This window comes from Talpa europaea, assembly GCF_964194135.1.
Source record: "Talpa europaea genome assembly, chromosome: X".
Classification (NCBI taxonomy): Eukaryota; Metazoa; Chordata; class Mammalia; order Eulipotyphla; family Talpidae; genus Talpa; species Talpa europaea.
In genome coordinates, this window is record NC_140081.1 from 61,994,656 (window position 1) to 62,007,537 (window position 12,882).

Sequence of the window (12,882 nt, forward strand, 5' to 3'; positions counted from 1 at the left end):
AAACCATCCTGGTTTGTCCAGGATTGAGGGGCATCCCAAGATGCAGGGTCAGCAGCGTCCCAGGTTGGTCAACCTAAAATCAGACAGATACATGATGTGGGGTAGACCTGGTCTCTAAAATGCAGTGGCATGAGATAAAAGTGGGGAGACTGTTCTAGAAAAAAGAGATACAATGACCAAACGCAACATGAAAACAGGCCATAAAAGACATTTAGGGGACAGCTGGAGAAATCTGTGTATAGATCAGTGTTCCTCAGTCAAGTCCATAAATGTAAATGAACTATGCCACGGCACTGTTTAATTAGGCTCCCTTTTCCCCCCTTTATTGAGGTAACATTGATTTACAACACTGTACACTATTTTTTTTAAGATTTATTTTTATTTATAAAAGCACTGGGTACAGTCAGAAGCGCGGGAGGGTGAGAGAATTCACCAGAGCCAGAGGGGGGAGCAGAGCAGGCAGAAGGACTGAGGTACACTGCTGAGGGGAGCAGCGGGCGGCAGGAGAGGTCTGCGCGCCATGTGGGACCCTCCTCTGGTGGCCGGGGAGCAGCCGGGAAACGAACCAGCGCCGCAGAGGCTGCGGGCAGCTTCGCAACCCAGCGCTCAACCGCTGTGCCACCGGGGAGGCCCCGACACCGTACACTATTGAGGAACATAGGTCACACCTCCTCAGATGTGTGTCACCCAACCACCCCCACCATCAAAGTATAGTCCTTTACCCTAAGCCATTGGGCCTCCCTCCACACTTTGTTTCCACTTCCACCCTCCCTCAATTCTGCAGTCATATTTCCAGGGTTTGTTTTAGTTTTGTTTTGTCAGTTCCTTTTTCTTCTATATATTCCACATGAGTGAAAGTGCCTGAGAAGCAAGACTCTCTTGATAAGGGCATGGTGCACTGATACACACTCTGGTGCAAGTTCCTTATCTCCCTGTGGACCCCAAGGCAGTCTGCAGAACACACTTCAGGAAGCATTTGGGCTATATATATAGATGACCTCACTGGAGGTACTGCTAATTCTCTTATGTGGGCTTATAGTTATGTAGAAAATGTCCTTATGCTTAAAAGATGTATGCCTTGGTATCTAAAGGTGAAGTGTTAGATGCCACAACTTACTTTCACATGATTTATCAAAGAACATAAACACATAGAGGTAAAGCAAAATGGCAAAATGTTAACATTTGTTGAATCTTGGTGGTTGATGTACCATTGTTCATTGTACTCTTTCAACTTTCCTGTGTGAAAGTGTTCATAACAAAAATGACAGCATTGTTCTAAAATTCTTATTTTTTTTAAGATTTATGTATTTATTTATACAAGCACTGGGTACAGTCAGAAGCACGGGAGGGTGAGCGAATTCACCAGAGCCAGAGCGGGAAACAGAACAGGCAGACTGACGACACACTGCTGAGGGGAGCAGCGGGCAGCAGGAGATCTGCGCTCCATGCGGGACCCTCGCCCGGCAGCCGGGGATCAAACTGGCGCTGCAGAGGCTGCAGGCACCTTCACAACCCAGCGCTCAACCACTGTGCCACCAGGGAGGCCCTAAAATTCTTATTTTGATTTGCTCTTCCCTAATAATAAGATATTGAGCCTTTTTTTAAATGTGCCTAGTGGCCACCTGTATGTCTTCTTTGGAGATATGTCTATTCATATCTTCTGCCCATTTTTTTGATTGGGTAGTTTGTTCTTTTGTTGTTGAGTTCTATGAGTTCTTTATATATTTTGGATATTAATACCATGTTGAATGTGATATGCAAATATCTTCCTCACATCTGTGAGAATGGCCTGTAATAAAAAGACTAGAAACCACAAGTGTTGGCGAGGGCATGGAGAAAAAGGAACTCTTGTACACTGTTGGTGGGAATGTAACTTGGTGCAACCCCTATGAAAGACAGTGTGGATGTTCCACCCAAAATTAAAACTAGAACTACTATTAGTTGCAGTAATTCTACCTCTAGGTATGTATCTGAAGAATACAGAAACACTAATTTGAAAAGATATCTGCACTCCTATGTTCATTATAGCACTATTCACAATAGCCAAGACATGGGAAAAACAGAAGACTGGATAAAGAAGTGGTGATATATATATATATATATATATATATATATATATATATATATACTCAATGGAATACTATGCAGGTATTAAAAAAGATAAAATCTTTCCTTTTGGGACAACATCGATGGAGCTTGAGGTGATTATGGTAAGCAAACTAAGTCAGAAAGAGAAAGACAAATATAGGATGGTTTCATTCATATGTGGAATATAAAGAAACAAAGCAAACTAAAAATACAAAAACAATTCTTAGACTCTGACAATAAGATAGTGGTGACTAGAGGGTGTGGGGTTGAAGGAGTGAGGAATGGGTAGAGGGGGTCAATTTGATAATGGTGAGTGGTACTAGAACTTTGGTGGTAGGTGGAATGTGGTGTATATGTTTATCGAGGTATTGCACTATACTCCTGAAATTTATGTATTATTTTAAAACGATGATAATCAATTCTTAAAAAGTAAAAATCACCTTATTTGCAGGATATTATACTAGCTGAATTATCAGGAAGCCAAATATCCATACTCACTCCTCTATTCACTAGACATTTCTTAAAAACAGAAAGATGAGTAAAATTAGTGAGCAGAGGGAAGAAAAAGAACATTCCAAGTGGAGAAACAGACTGTGAAAAAGACCAGAAGGACATAAGAGAGCTGTCCTTTCGAGGGAAAGGAATTCTATGTGGACAGGGAAATGAGGTTGCCCAGATTATGAAGGGGGAATTTGGAAAGCAGGAGGTCAATGACAAACAGATTTTAAGCACTGGAGAAACAACACTAGAGTGGCATTTTAGAAAACTCACCCTGGCTATAGAGAATGGAATCAATGGGAGTAAAAGTAGATCCAAGCAGCATCCATTGGGAAGACAGTCCTTCCAGTAATAATTTGGTAAGAGACAACATACAATGGGTGGAAGTAGGAGGTATAGGAGAAGGACTCAGAAATAATTACCAGCTTTTGGAGGCTGAGTAGATTAGGATATTCATCAAGATTAGGAATATAGGAGGAAGAACAGTTTGGGGGAAAGAGATGAAGCATTCAACATCAGATATGTTGAGTTTAGAGTACCTAGGAGATACCCAGGTGGAGACCACCTCGTAGGCAGTTGGACTAGGAATGATAACACTGGTTTCCTGCTCAAATAACTAATATCGATAAATGGGATTGCCTTTTAGAGATATGGGGAACAAAGGAAGAGGAAAAAAAATTAAGAATTTTTAATATATAAAAACAATATAAGCCTGTTATTTAAAATGAAAAATAGACAAATGGGTATAAAAGCTATCTGCCCACCATACATCCACACTTTTAGCACTTTAGATGATTCCCTTCTAGTCTTTTTTAAAATGGATATTTATATAGTAGTTTTAACAGCCATATTTTTCTTAGAAGGAAGCTTCTCTGTAAGTATTTATGATTGAAAAGAATTAAACATACTAGTTGACCTAATATCATTTTGTAAATCAGACAATACTTGCTGAATTGCATGTCCTTAGCCTGTTAAAAGAGTCAAAACAAGTTAAACAGCTGGGCAAGTGTCCAAGAACAACTCTGGATTCAAAGAAATCATAGACCAGAGAATGCCAGTTTCAATATGCAGTTTATTATAGTATATACTGGGCCATTATAGGGTTCTGGAGATTTCTGCCTCCACACTACACAGCACAATTACAGGCATTCGGTCTCTTCTTCGAATATCTACTTTCCCATAGGTTCTTTCCTATGATTAATCCTCCTTCCTCGAGTGAGAGTTAATTGGTGCTACTGCTCCTAGGAGTAACTACTTTTTAAAGGAGATTCTAGAAACCTCAAAGTCTCAAAAGCCCAAAGGAATAAAGCTCTACTGTGCTCACAGAGTCACCTGCAATCACTTTATAGCTTATTCTGCCAATTTAAACAGCTAAACTTGTTTCTAGTTCCAACCCTTGGCTACCTCATGAACTGGGAACAGCTCTAGTAAAATCTCTGGGCAAATATGGAGATCCTAATCCATGTGAAAGTATTACCAGCTGGTGAGGAAAGCTCTGTTGTCAGCCCAGCACAGGCAGAGTCAGAAAGGTAAGACAATAAACTAGGACCAAGGGCACAATAAGTTGATAGCAAAAGAAAGAAGCCGTCTAGATCCAGGGCCAAGTAGTGGTGCAAACCAGGGAAACACACATGAAAGCAAGGGAACGTGAAAACTAAGATTAGAAACTCGCTTAAAATAGCCTACTATATTCTTTCTGCTCGTGATCCAAAGACTGGTTTCCCAGGCAATGCTCTCAGGGTCTGCAGAGTAGCAATATGCCAGACCTGGGATTTACTGAAACTTCAGCCTGAACAAAGAGCCTGAAGCCTTGTAGGAGGTTGCTTATCGAGTGAAGAGGAGCACCAGTTCACAGTGTGGAGTGTGGGGGAACAGATCCACAGGCACAGCTTGTCTCAGTATGAAAGGCTCGCCTAGAAGCTTCTTAGTAGAGTTTGAAGGACAGCACAGCCTGTAGAGACAGATCAAAATATCATTTCTGAGAAACCAAGGACAACGTATGGGAACACAATTTCTTAAATTGAAGCCCTTTCTCCGTGTTCCCACAGTCTCCTCTGATGTGCTCTATAACAGCATCCTACTTAATATAACTACCTAGGTTCTTTTTCACCACCTTTCTTACTGGCGTATCATTTTTTGAGCAAAGAAATGAGGCAGAAATTGCTTGTTATTCATCTCTGTGTTCCCAGTGTGTGCCCCAGAATAGGGGTTCCATGGTGATTGGAGCAATGAGCTTACGTCATATACTTTTCTCTGATTTGCGCCCAGAAGATAAGAAATGAATATTACTGAGTTAAATGTATTCTGTTGAACTTTTTCAAAAGAGATTACTTTTTCCCCTTATTTCAAGGTAGCCACGCAAAAATGAGCGCAGAGGATGACCTGTAAACTTAATACTCAGAGAAGGATCACCACCGCTAACTTTTCTGGACATGTACATTTAAGTGGGCTTTTAAAAATGGAGTCACGCTATACATATTGTACATGCTACCTTACAGTCAGTTTCATCAGTTAACAATATTCATTATGAGCATCTATATTATATGCAAAGCCACCTCGCCTTTATTGACAATGTGGTATTTCATTAAATAAACATAACATGGTGTAGGGTAGGTAAAAGGTATCAGGCTTTTCTGCCCTCCCGCCATTAGGATAGATGAGGGAACCCTGTGGTCCTGAATGCATGCCTGATGGCAGGCACCTGGAGTGGGTACACCTGGGCTGAGAGACTGGCCTTTTAAGGGCGGCGTCACAGGGACGCCAGCAGCAGCAGAAGCCGAAAGAGAAGCCGAGAAAGAAGTAGCAGAAGCCGAGAGAGAAGCAGAGAAGGCCGGAGAGCCCAGATAGAGTGAAGACTTGCTGGGGGCTGGGAGGCCTGCTAGCCTCCGGGCCCCCCAGCACCCCTGCCTGCCGTGTACCTGGTAATCCCATGAACAGAAAAACACTGTAAAAATTTCAATTCTCCCTAAATTAGTAAATTCAGTGTACTTCCAGTCACAATCCCAAAAGGGTATTTTTGATAAGTTCATTCTAGATCTGTTAGAAAATACATGAAAACATTAAGAGTATAGATGCTTTGCTCCAACTCCACAGTGGGTATTTAATATATACACATATGTGCAAAGATATGTATACAAGGATATTCACAGCAACAGTGTGGTAACAGAGTAGAAAAAACAACCTTAAATTCATTAGCAATAGGGCCTCCCCTGGTGGCGCAGGTGGTTGAGCGCAGCGCTGTGAAGCTGTCTGCAGCCTCTGCAGTGCAGGTTGGATCCCAGCCGGCTGGCGAGATACCTACATGTTACAGCAGACCTCTCCTGTCTCACCGGCTGCTCCCCTCAGCAGTGTATTTCAGTCAGTCTGCCTGTTCTGTTCCCCACTCTGTCTCTGGTGAATCCTCTCACCCTCCCACACATCTGGCCCGGTTTTTGTATGCATGAATAAATAAATCTTTAAAAAATGAATTAAAAATTCATTAGCAATGGACAAGTTAAATGACATAAGTTAAAACTATATAACCTATTTAAAAAATGAGTAGACCTATACTTCTTATGCAGATTCCATATCATCACAGAACAATCTCTACAATCAATCATTCAGTGGAAAGCATGGTACAGAACAGAGTTTATAGTCCATTTCTATTTGTTTAAAAAAATGAGAAAAGAATGGTATGCACACATACATGTGCACACGTATTGTCACAGGATATCTCTGGTGGGCTATGTAAGAATCAGGTAAAAGTGGTGACATCTAAAGGATTACAGGTCAGGAATAAGATTCATTTTCGCTTCCTACTCTTTCATATTTGAATTTTTTCCTACCATATGCACATACTGTCTTTTCAAAATATATTTGTCTCGCCAAAAAAAATATATTTTTTGTTGAACTATCATTATTTTACATCTTTGCTCATTATTTTTTTAAAGCCATGTTTTTATACAATATGAATGTTAGCAAAATCCTTGGTTTATTGTTAATCATTGCATTTTAATTTATCGTTTCTCATAATGATTATTTTCATTTTACTGAAGAAGAAATATTAAAAAGTATGCAGTGGGGCCTCCCTGGTGGCGCAGCGGTTGAGCGCTGGGTTGCGAAGCTGCCCGCGGCCTCTGCAGCGCCGGTTCGATCCCCGGCTGCTCCCTGGCCACCAGAGGAGGGTCCCACATGGCGCGCAGACCTCTCCTGCCGCCCGCTGCTCCCCTCAGCAGTGTACTTCGGTCCTTCTGTCTGCTCTGCTCCCCGCTCTGGCTCTGGTGAATTCTCACCCTCCCCCGCTTCTGACTGTACCCAGTGCTTGTATAAATAAAATAAGTCTTTAAAAAAAAAAAGTTTAATAAAAAAAATAAATAAATAAAAAGTATGCAGTGAAGTCTCCTTCCCACCCATGACTCCTGTCCCTGCATTCTCCCCAATCAGACATAGCTACTGTTTGCAGTTTCTTATAGAACTTGCCAGTTTCTCTCTCACTCTGTATATATACATTTATATACATATACTCATACACACATAGATACATATATGTACATAGATGCATGTGTTCTTTTCCTTTTCCTTTTTTTAAACAAAGATACTTTACTGTTACATAAACAGTCCTGTACACCTTGCTGATTCCATTTAGTAACATACCTTACAATCAAAATTACAAGCCATAAAAAAAAATAGTCTGGACATCCTTGAAATTAAATATTCTTCTGTTTCAAAGGGCACCATCAAGAAGCTAAAGAAAACTCACAGAATGGGAGAAAAATTTTACAAATCATGTATCTCATAAGGGACTTATATCTAGAATATATAAAGAAGTCTTAAAAATCAGTAATAAAAAGAAAACCCAATTAAAAGGTGGGTAAAGGATCTGAATAGACAATTCTCCATAAAGGATATACAAATAGCCAATGAGCACATGGAAACATGCTCAACATTGTTAGTCATTAGAGAAATGCAAATCAAAACCACAGAGATATATCACTTCACACACACTAAAATGGATACAAGGAAAAAAAAAACAGATAATAACAAATGTTGGTAAGAATGTGGAGAAAATGCACCCTCATACACTTGTGGGAAGAGGAAATTGGGCAATCTCGTTGGAATAGTTTTCAGGAACAGTCTGGCAATTCTTTAAAAGGTTAAAACAGTGTTACCATATGACCCAACAATTTTACTACTGGGTATAGACAAAAGAAATGAAAACAGACGTCCACACAAAAACTTGTGCAACCAATTGGTAGATAAAAAAAAATTATGGTATACCCAAACAATAGAATATTATTTGAGGGGCCTCCCTGGTGGTGCAAGGGTTAAGTCTCAGAATTATCAAGCTATCACCAGCCACTGCAGCATGACGATCCCATCCTAGTCCAGGGAGCTAACCCACATGGCACAGCAGACCTCTACTATCTCGCCTGCTGCTCCCCTCGGCAGTATATTTTAGTAGCTCTGCCTGTCCTGCTCCCCACTCTGTCTCTGGTGAATCATCTCACCCTCTCCTCGCATCTCTGGCCTACACCCCAGTTCTTGTATGCGTTAATAAATAAAAACAAATCTTTTAAAAAGAAGAATATTATTTGACCACAAAAGGAATCAATTACTGCTACATGCTACAACACAGATGAAGCTTGCAATGAACATGCTAAATGAAAGAAGCCAGATGCAAAGAACCACATACTTTAAGATTCTATTTACACAGCCAAATCTATAGAGACAGAAAGTGGACTAGTAGTTGACAAGGGCCAGGGGCGTTGTTGAAAATGGAGAGTGACTGCTAAAAGGTGCAGGGTTTCTTCCTCGAGTGATAAAAATATTCTGTAATTAGATGATGAAGGCTACGTAAGCCTGAAAACATACCAAAACCCACCAAATTGTAACTTTAAGAGGGTGAATTTTTTATGTGAACTATATCTCAATAAAGCTGGTATTAAAATATAGCATACCAATCATCAGATAAATGGATAAAGATGCAGTATATATATACACAATGGAAAACATTTTTCAGCTCTAAAAAATATGAAATCCTGCCATTTGCGACAACATGGATGAACCAACAGCATATTATGCTTAGTGGAATAAATCAGATAGAGCAAAACAAACATATGATTTCATTCATATGTGTGTACATAAAGGGATTAAACAAAAATAAACCTTTAGACTCTAAAACCAAATTAGGTTGCCAGAAGGGAGGAGGGACATAGGGTGAGCCCAATCAGGTAAAAGAGGTCAACTGTATGAAGGACATAATTGGACTTTTACTCGTAAACTTAATGTAGTATATACAGATGCTTATTTATCATGATGCACAGCTGAAATCTATATAATGTTATAATGTAATGTTACTTCAATAAAAAATTTAAAAAACAAGATACCTTAGAAATCTTTCCATATCAGTACTGAGAGAACATCTTCATTCTTTTTTAAATCCAATTTTATGCCTTTGCCATTTGTTTATAAAACAATAGAATTTTTGGAGTACAATTTCATACCCCAACATATACACAGGCTTCACTCTCCCTCTCTTCATTTTTAGAGAAGTATGGTATTCCACCATAAAGATATAGCAGTTAATTTAACTAGTTCTTCACTGGACGGATATTTAAGATATTTCATTTGCTATAAGTAACTGAATATATGTCATTTTACACATCAGTATATTTGTAGGATTTGTAGGATAAAGCCTCAGGAATGGAAATACTGGGCCTCAAAGGGGATATATACATTTATAGTATTAATCTATTGGGTTGTTGGAAAAGTCATGATGCAATTTTCTATGTTTTTCAAAGAAAAAATACGTCATGACTTTTCTGACAACACAATGTATTGCTAAATTGCCCCTCCGTATGGATAGCACCAATTTACACTCTGACCTATAAATCTTTAGAATTCATGTTTTCCGGGCCTCCCCTGGTGGCACAGCGGTTGAGCGCTGGGCTGCAAAGCTGCCCGCAGCCTCTGCAGCACCAGTTCGATCCCCAGCCAATGGCGAGGGTCCCACATGGCACGACAGACCTCTCCTGACGCACCTGCTGCTACCCTCAGCAGTGTATTTCATCAGTCTGCCTGTTCTGTTCCCCACTCTGGCTCTGGTGAATTCTCTCACCCTCCCGTGCTTCTGACTGTACCCAGCGCTTGTATAAATAAATAAATAAATCTTAAAAAAAAAAAAGAATTCATGTTTGCCCATTGTATGGCTAACAATGCATTATCAAATTTGAACATCTGTCAATCTAAGATGTAAAAAGCAGTATCTCAGAGTGCTTGAAATTTGCTTTTCAATGAAAATGGACGAGCCAAGGCATCCTTTTGTGGTTCATAAACAATTTATATTTTCTTTTCATGACTTCTCATTTTTCTATTAGCCTATTGTTTTTCTTATTGATTCCTAGAGTTTATTATAAATTAAGTAAAAACTCTTTGTGATATGAACAACAAATTTTTTTTCCACTTTGTATGCTGTCTCCTCTCTCTGTTATTGGTACTTTTTATCATCAAGTTATTTTTATGTTTTATTGAGATATAATTCACATACTATACAGTTCAGTGGCTTTTAGTATATTCACAGAGTTGTGCGACTTTCACAAAAAATTAATTTGGGAATATTTTCATTAGTCCAAAAGATATCACCCACCCCTTAGTGGTCACTCCTAATTTCTCCCCAAACCCTCCAACCTCAGGGCCAGGCAACACTAATCTACTTTGTAGAGATTTGTCTAGTAGACATTTCCTACAAACTAAATCATACACTATGTGACCATTTGTGTCTGGCTTCTAGATACCAATCCTTACATGATTTACAAATATTTTTCCCCACTATGGTTTGTCTTTTCACTTTCTTGATGGTATCACTTGTAGCACAAAAGTTTTTTCAATTTTGATGATGTTCAAACACACACACACAATCTGTACATGTGTTATATATAAATATATAATATATATTGTTATTTATTGGGCTTTTGATGTCATACTTAAGAAGGCTTTACCTAAGCCACGGTCACAAAGATTTACTATTATGCTTCAGTTCTTACATTTACTTCTGTGATCCATTGAATTAATTTCTGTGATCATGTAACAAAGGAAGCTTTTTTAAAATATAGTGAACCTTAATGATATTGTATGTCATCTTTTCCAGAAGTTTCTGAAGAGCCTTCTGCCACCAGCATTTGTTAGATAGTACACTGTTTCCCCACTGAAGATCCCACAAAGATGCCACCTTTATCATACATTAAAAAAAAATCTTAAACAGTAAAATAAAGATAAAGGACTACTAGGAGAGTATACGTACAAGAATAGATAAGGAAATAAGACTATAAAAACATATGAACCTCAAGCTTTTTTATTTTGGGTGGGAGAAGCTCTTTCACAATTTTCTCATTGTTCTCTTCATTACTGGTTGTTCAGGTTTACTATAGCTTCTGCAATTAATATTAGTCATTTACAGTTTCCCAGAATATCACCCACTTCATTTAGGTTTTCAAATGCATTGGGAAAAGAGCTATAGAAAGTACTTTTTTATAATTTTTACAAAACTTCTCAAAATTCCTATCTGTACTTATGCTCTTTTTCTCACGACTTTGTGTTTTACTCCTTTATAGACTTGATTAGGCTTATCTAGTTTATTTTCTTCGAATAATATCTCCTTTGTTTATTTGGCATGTCTATAGGTTTACTTTTTATTTTGGAGTTAATTTATCAAATTTTTAAAAACATTGACTTCATCCATCAGTTTCCTTTAGGTGTATTATTCTTTTTCTAGCTCACTGATATGAAAACTCAATTCATTTACTTTTATTTCTCACTTATCTAGCTATAGCTATACTTTATACCCACTTGTATTATTTAAATATTACAAATAAGTTCTATTACTCACGTAAAAAGAAAAGGAATATGTGTGTGTGCATGTGAGAGCAGGAGAGGGATAGAGAGAGAAAAAGAAACAAAAATAAAATACTTCAAAAATCAAAATAATTGGGCCTCCCTGGTGGCGCAGCAGATTGAGCACTGCGCTGTGGAGCTGTCCGCAGCTTCTGCAGTGTGGGTTCGATTCCCCAATGGCCAGGGAGAAACCCACATGGCGCAGCAGATCTCTCCTGCCTCGCCTGCTATTCCCCTCAGCAATGTCTTTGGTCCATCTGCCTGTTCTGCTCTCCGCTCTGTCTCTGTCTCTGGTGAATTCTCTCACCCTCCCGTACCTCTGACCTGCACCCCAGTTCTTGTATAAATAAATAAATCTTTAAATAAAATCAAAATAATTGACTGAGGCCAGAGCAAGAGGGGAGCAAGAAGCAATCCTGCCTTGGGTGAAAAATTTCAGGGTACCAATGAACTCAGTAACTAAGTAATCAAAAAAATAGTTCAATGTAATACTTTATAAAATCAGATTGGAAAACTACAGTCTGTGTACTGGCTGCCTACTTTAATAAAGTATTATGGGAACCAGGCCAGGATTAAGATAAGGAGAATGAGATGGGGTTTAGCAAGTACAGCACGGATCTCACCTTCTAAAAAAAACTTAGTATTTTGTTCATCATGGATTTTGGGGGTTCATTTTGTTTTTTGAAAATACATTAAAAAACGTATCCTGATTATGGCAATTTGGGGCATCCTCTTAAAATTCTGTACCCAAACTGCATTGCCTAATTTGCTTTATTTGGGACCTGGCTCTGTAACTGATTCTTGATGATAGTATAGTGACAATTTTCTGTTTATACTTGTCTGCATGATCCAATAAGCATGGATCACCTTACCAATCAGAAAAAAATAATTAAGAAAACAAGTCATGACTTACTCAATGATGTTCCTTGTGGTTTCACCATGGGGCTTGCAGGAAACAAAAACTAGTGTGCGGATAGCCCTGCAGTTTCGAATGGCTTGAACCACCCGGTGATCTGAAGGAAGAGACACATAGCTATTCATACCACTGAGCTATCATGATCTGAGTTAACACAAACTCCCAACTGGCCAGCACCTAGAATTGGGGTTGGAATTAGGAACAGAGGAGATGCATATTCAGTGCCAGCCCTTTGGGTGCACTCTTAGCAAGGTATGAGGATGAGGGACCAAAGCTAGTGGACATCAAAGGACTAGGGGAATGCCTCACTAGTTCTGCAGCAGGAAAGCCATTCATCCTTACGTAGTCCAGCCCGGGCTGGGTTCACCACAGCAGTAATGACCTGCCCGTCACCCTTGGACTTGAGTATTTGTGGCAGAATCTTCTCTGCTCGACCAGTGTGGAATTCACAGTTGGTGATGCCTGCAGAAGAGATGACCACATGACATAATTCAAGCCCAGAAGCAGGTAGC

At 39.2% G+C, this 12,882-nt stretch overlaps 1 protein-coding gene across 1 annotated transcript in view; it reads right to left on the minus strand.

Annotated features, from left to right (window-relative positions):
- Positions 1-4,410: 4,410 nt before the first annotated feature.
- TRMT2B (tRNA methyltransferase 2 homolog B) overlaps positions 4,411-12,882 on the minus strand; it is a gene marked incomplete at both ends in the record, with an annotated part of 28,964 nt that continues 20,492 nt past the window's right edge. The window contains 3 exon segments of the mRNA XM_084258071.1: positions 4,411-4,537; positions 12,368-12,467; positions 12,713-12,832. Of these exon segments, the coding sequence (XP_084114197.1) occupies positions 4,411-4,537; positions 12,368-12,467; positions 12,713-12,832 (347 nt within the window).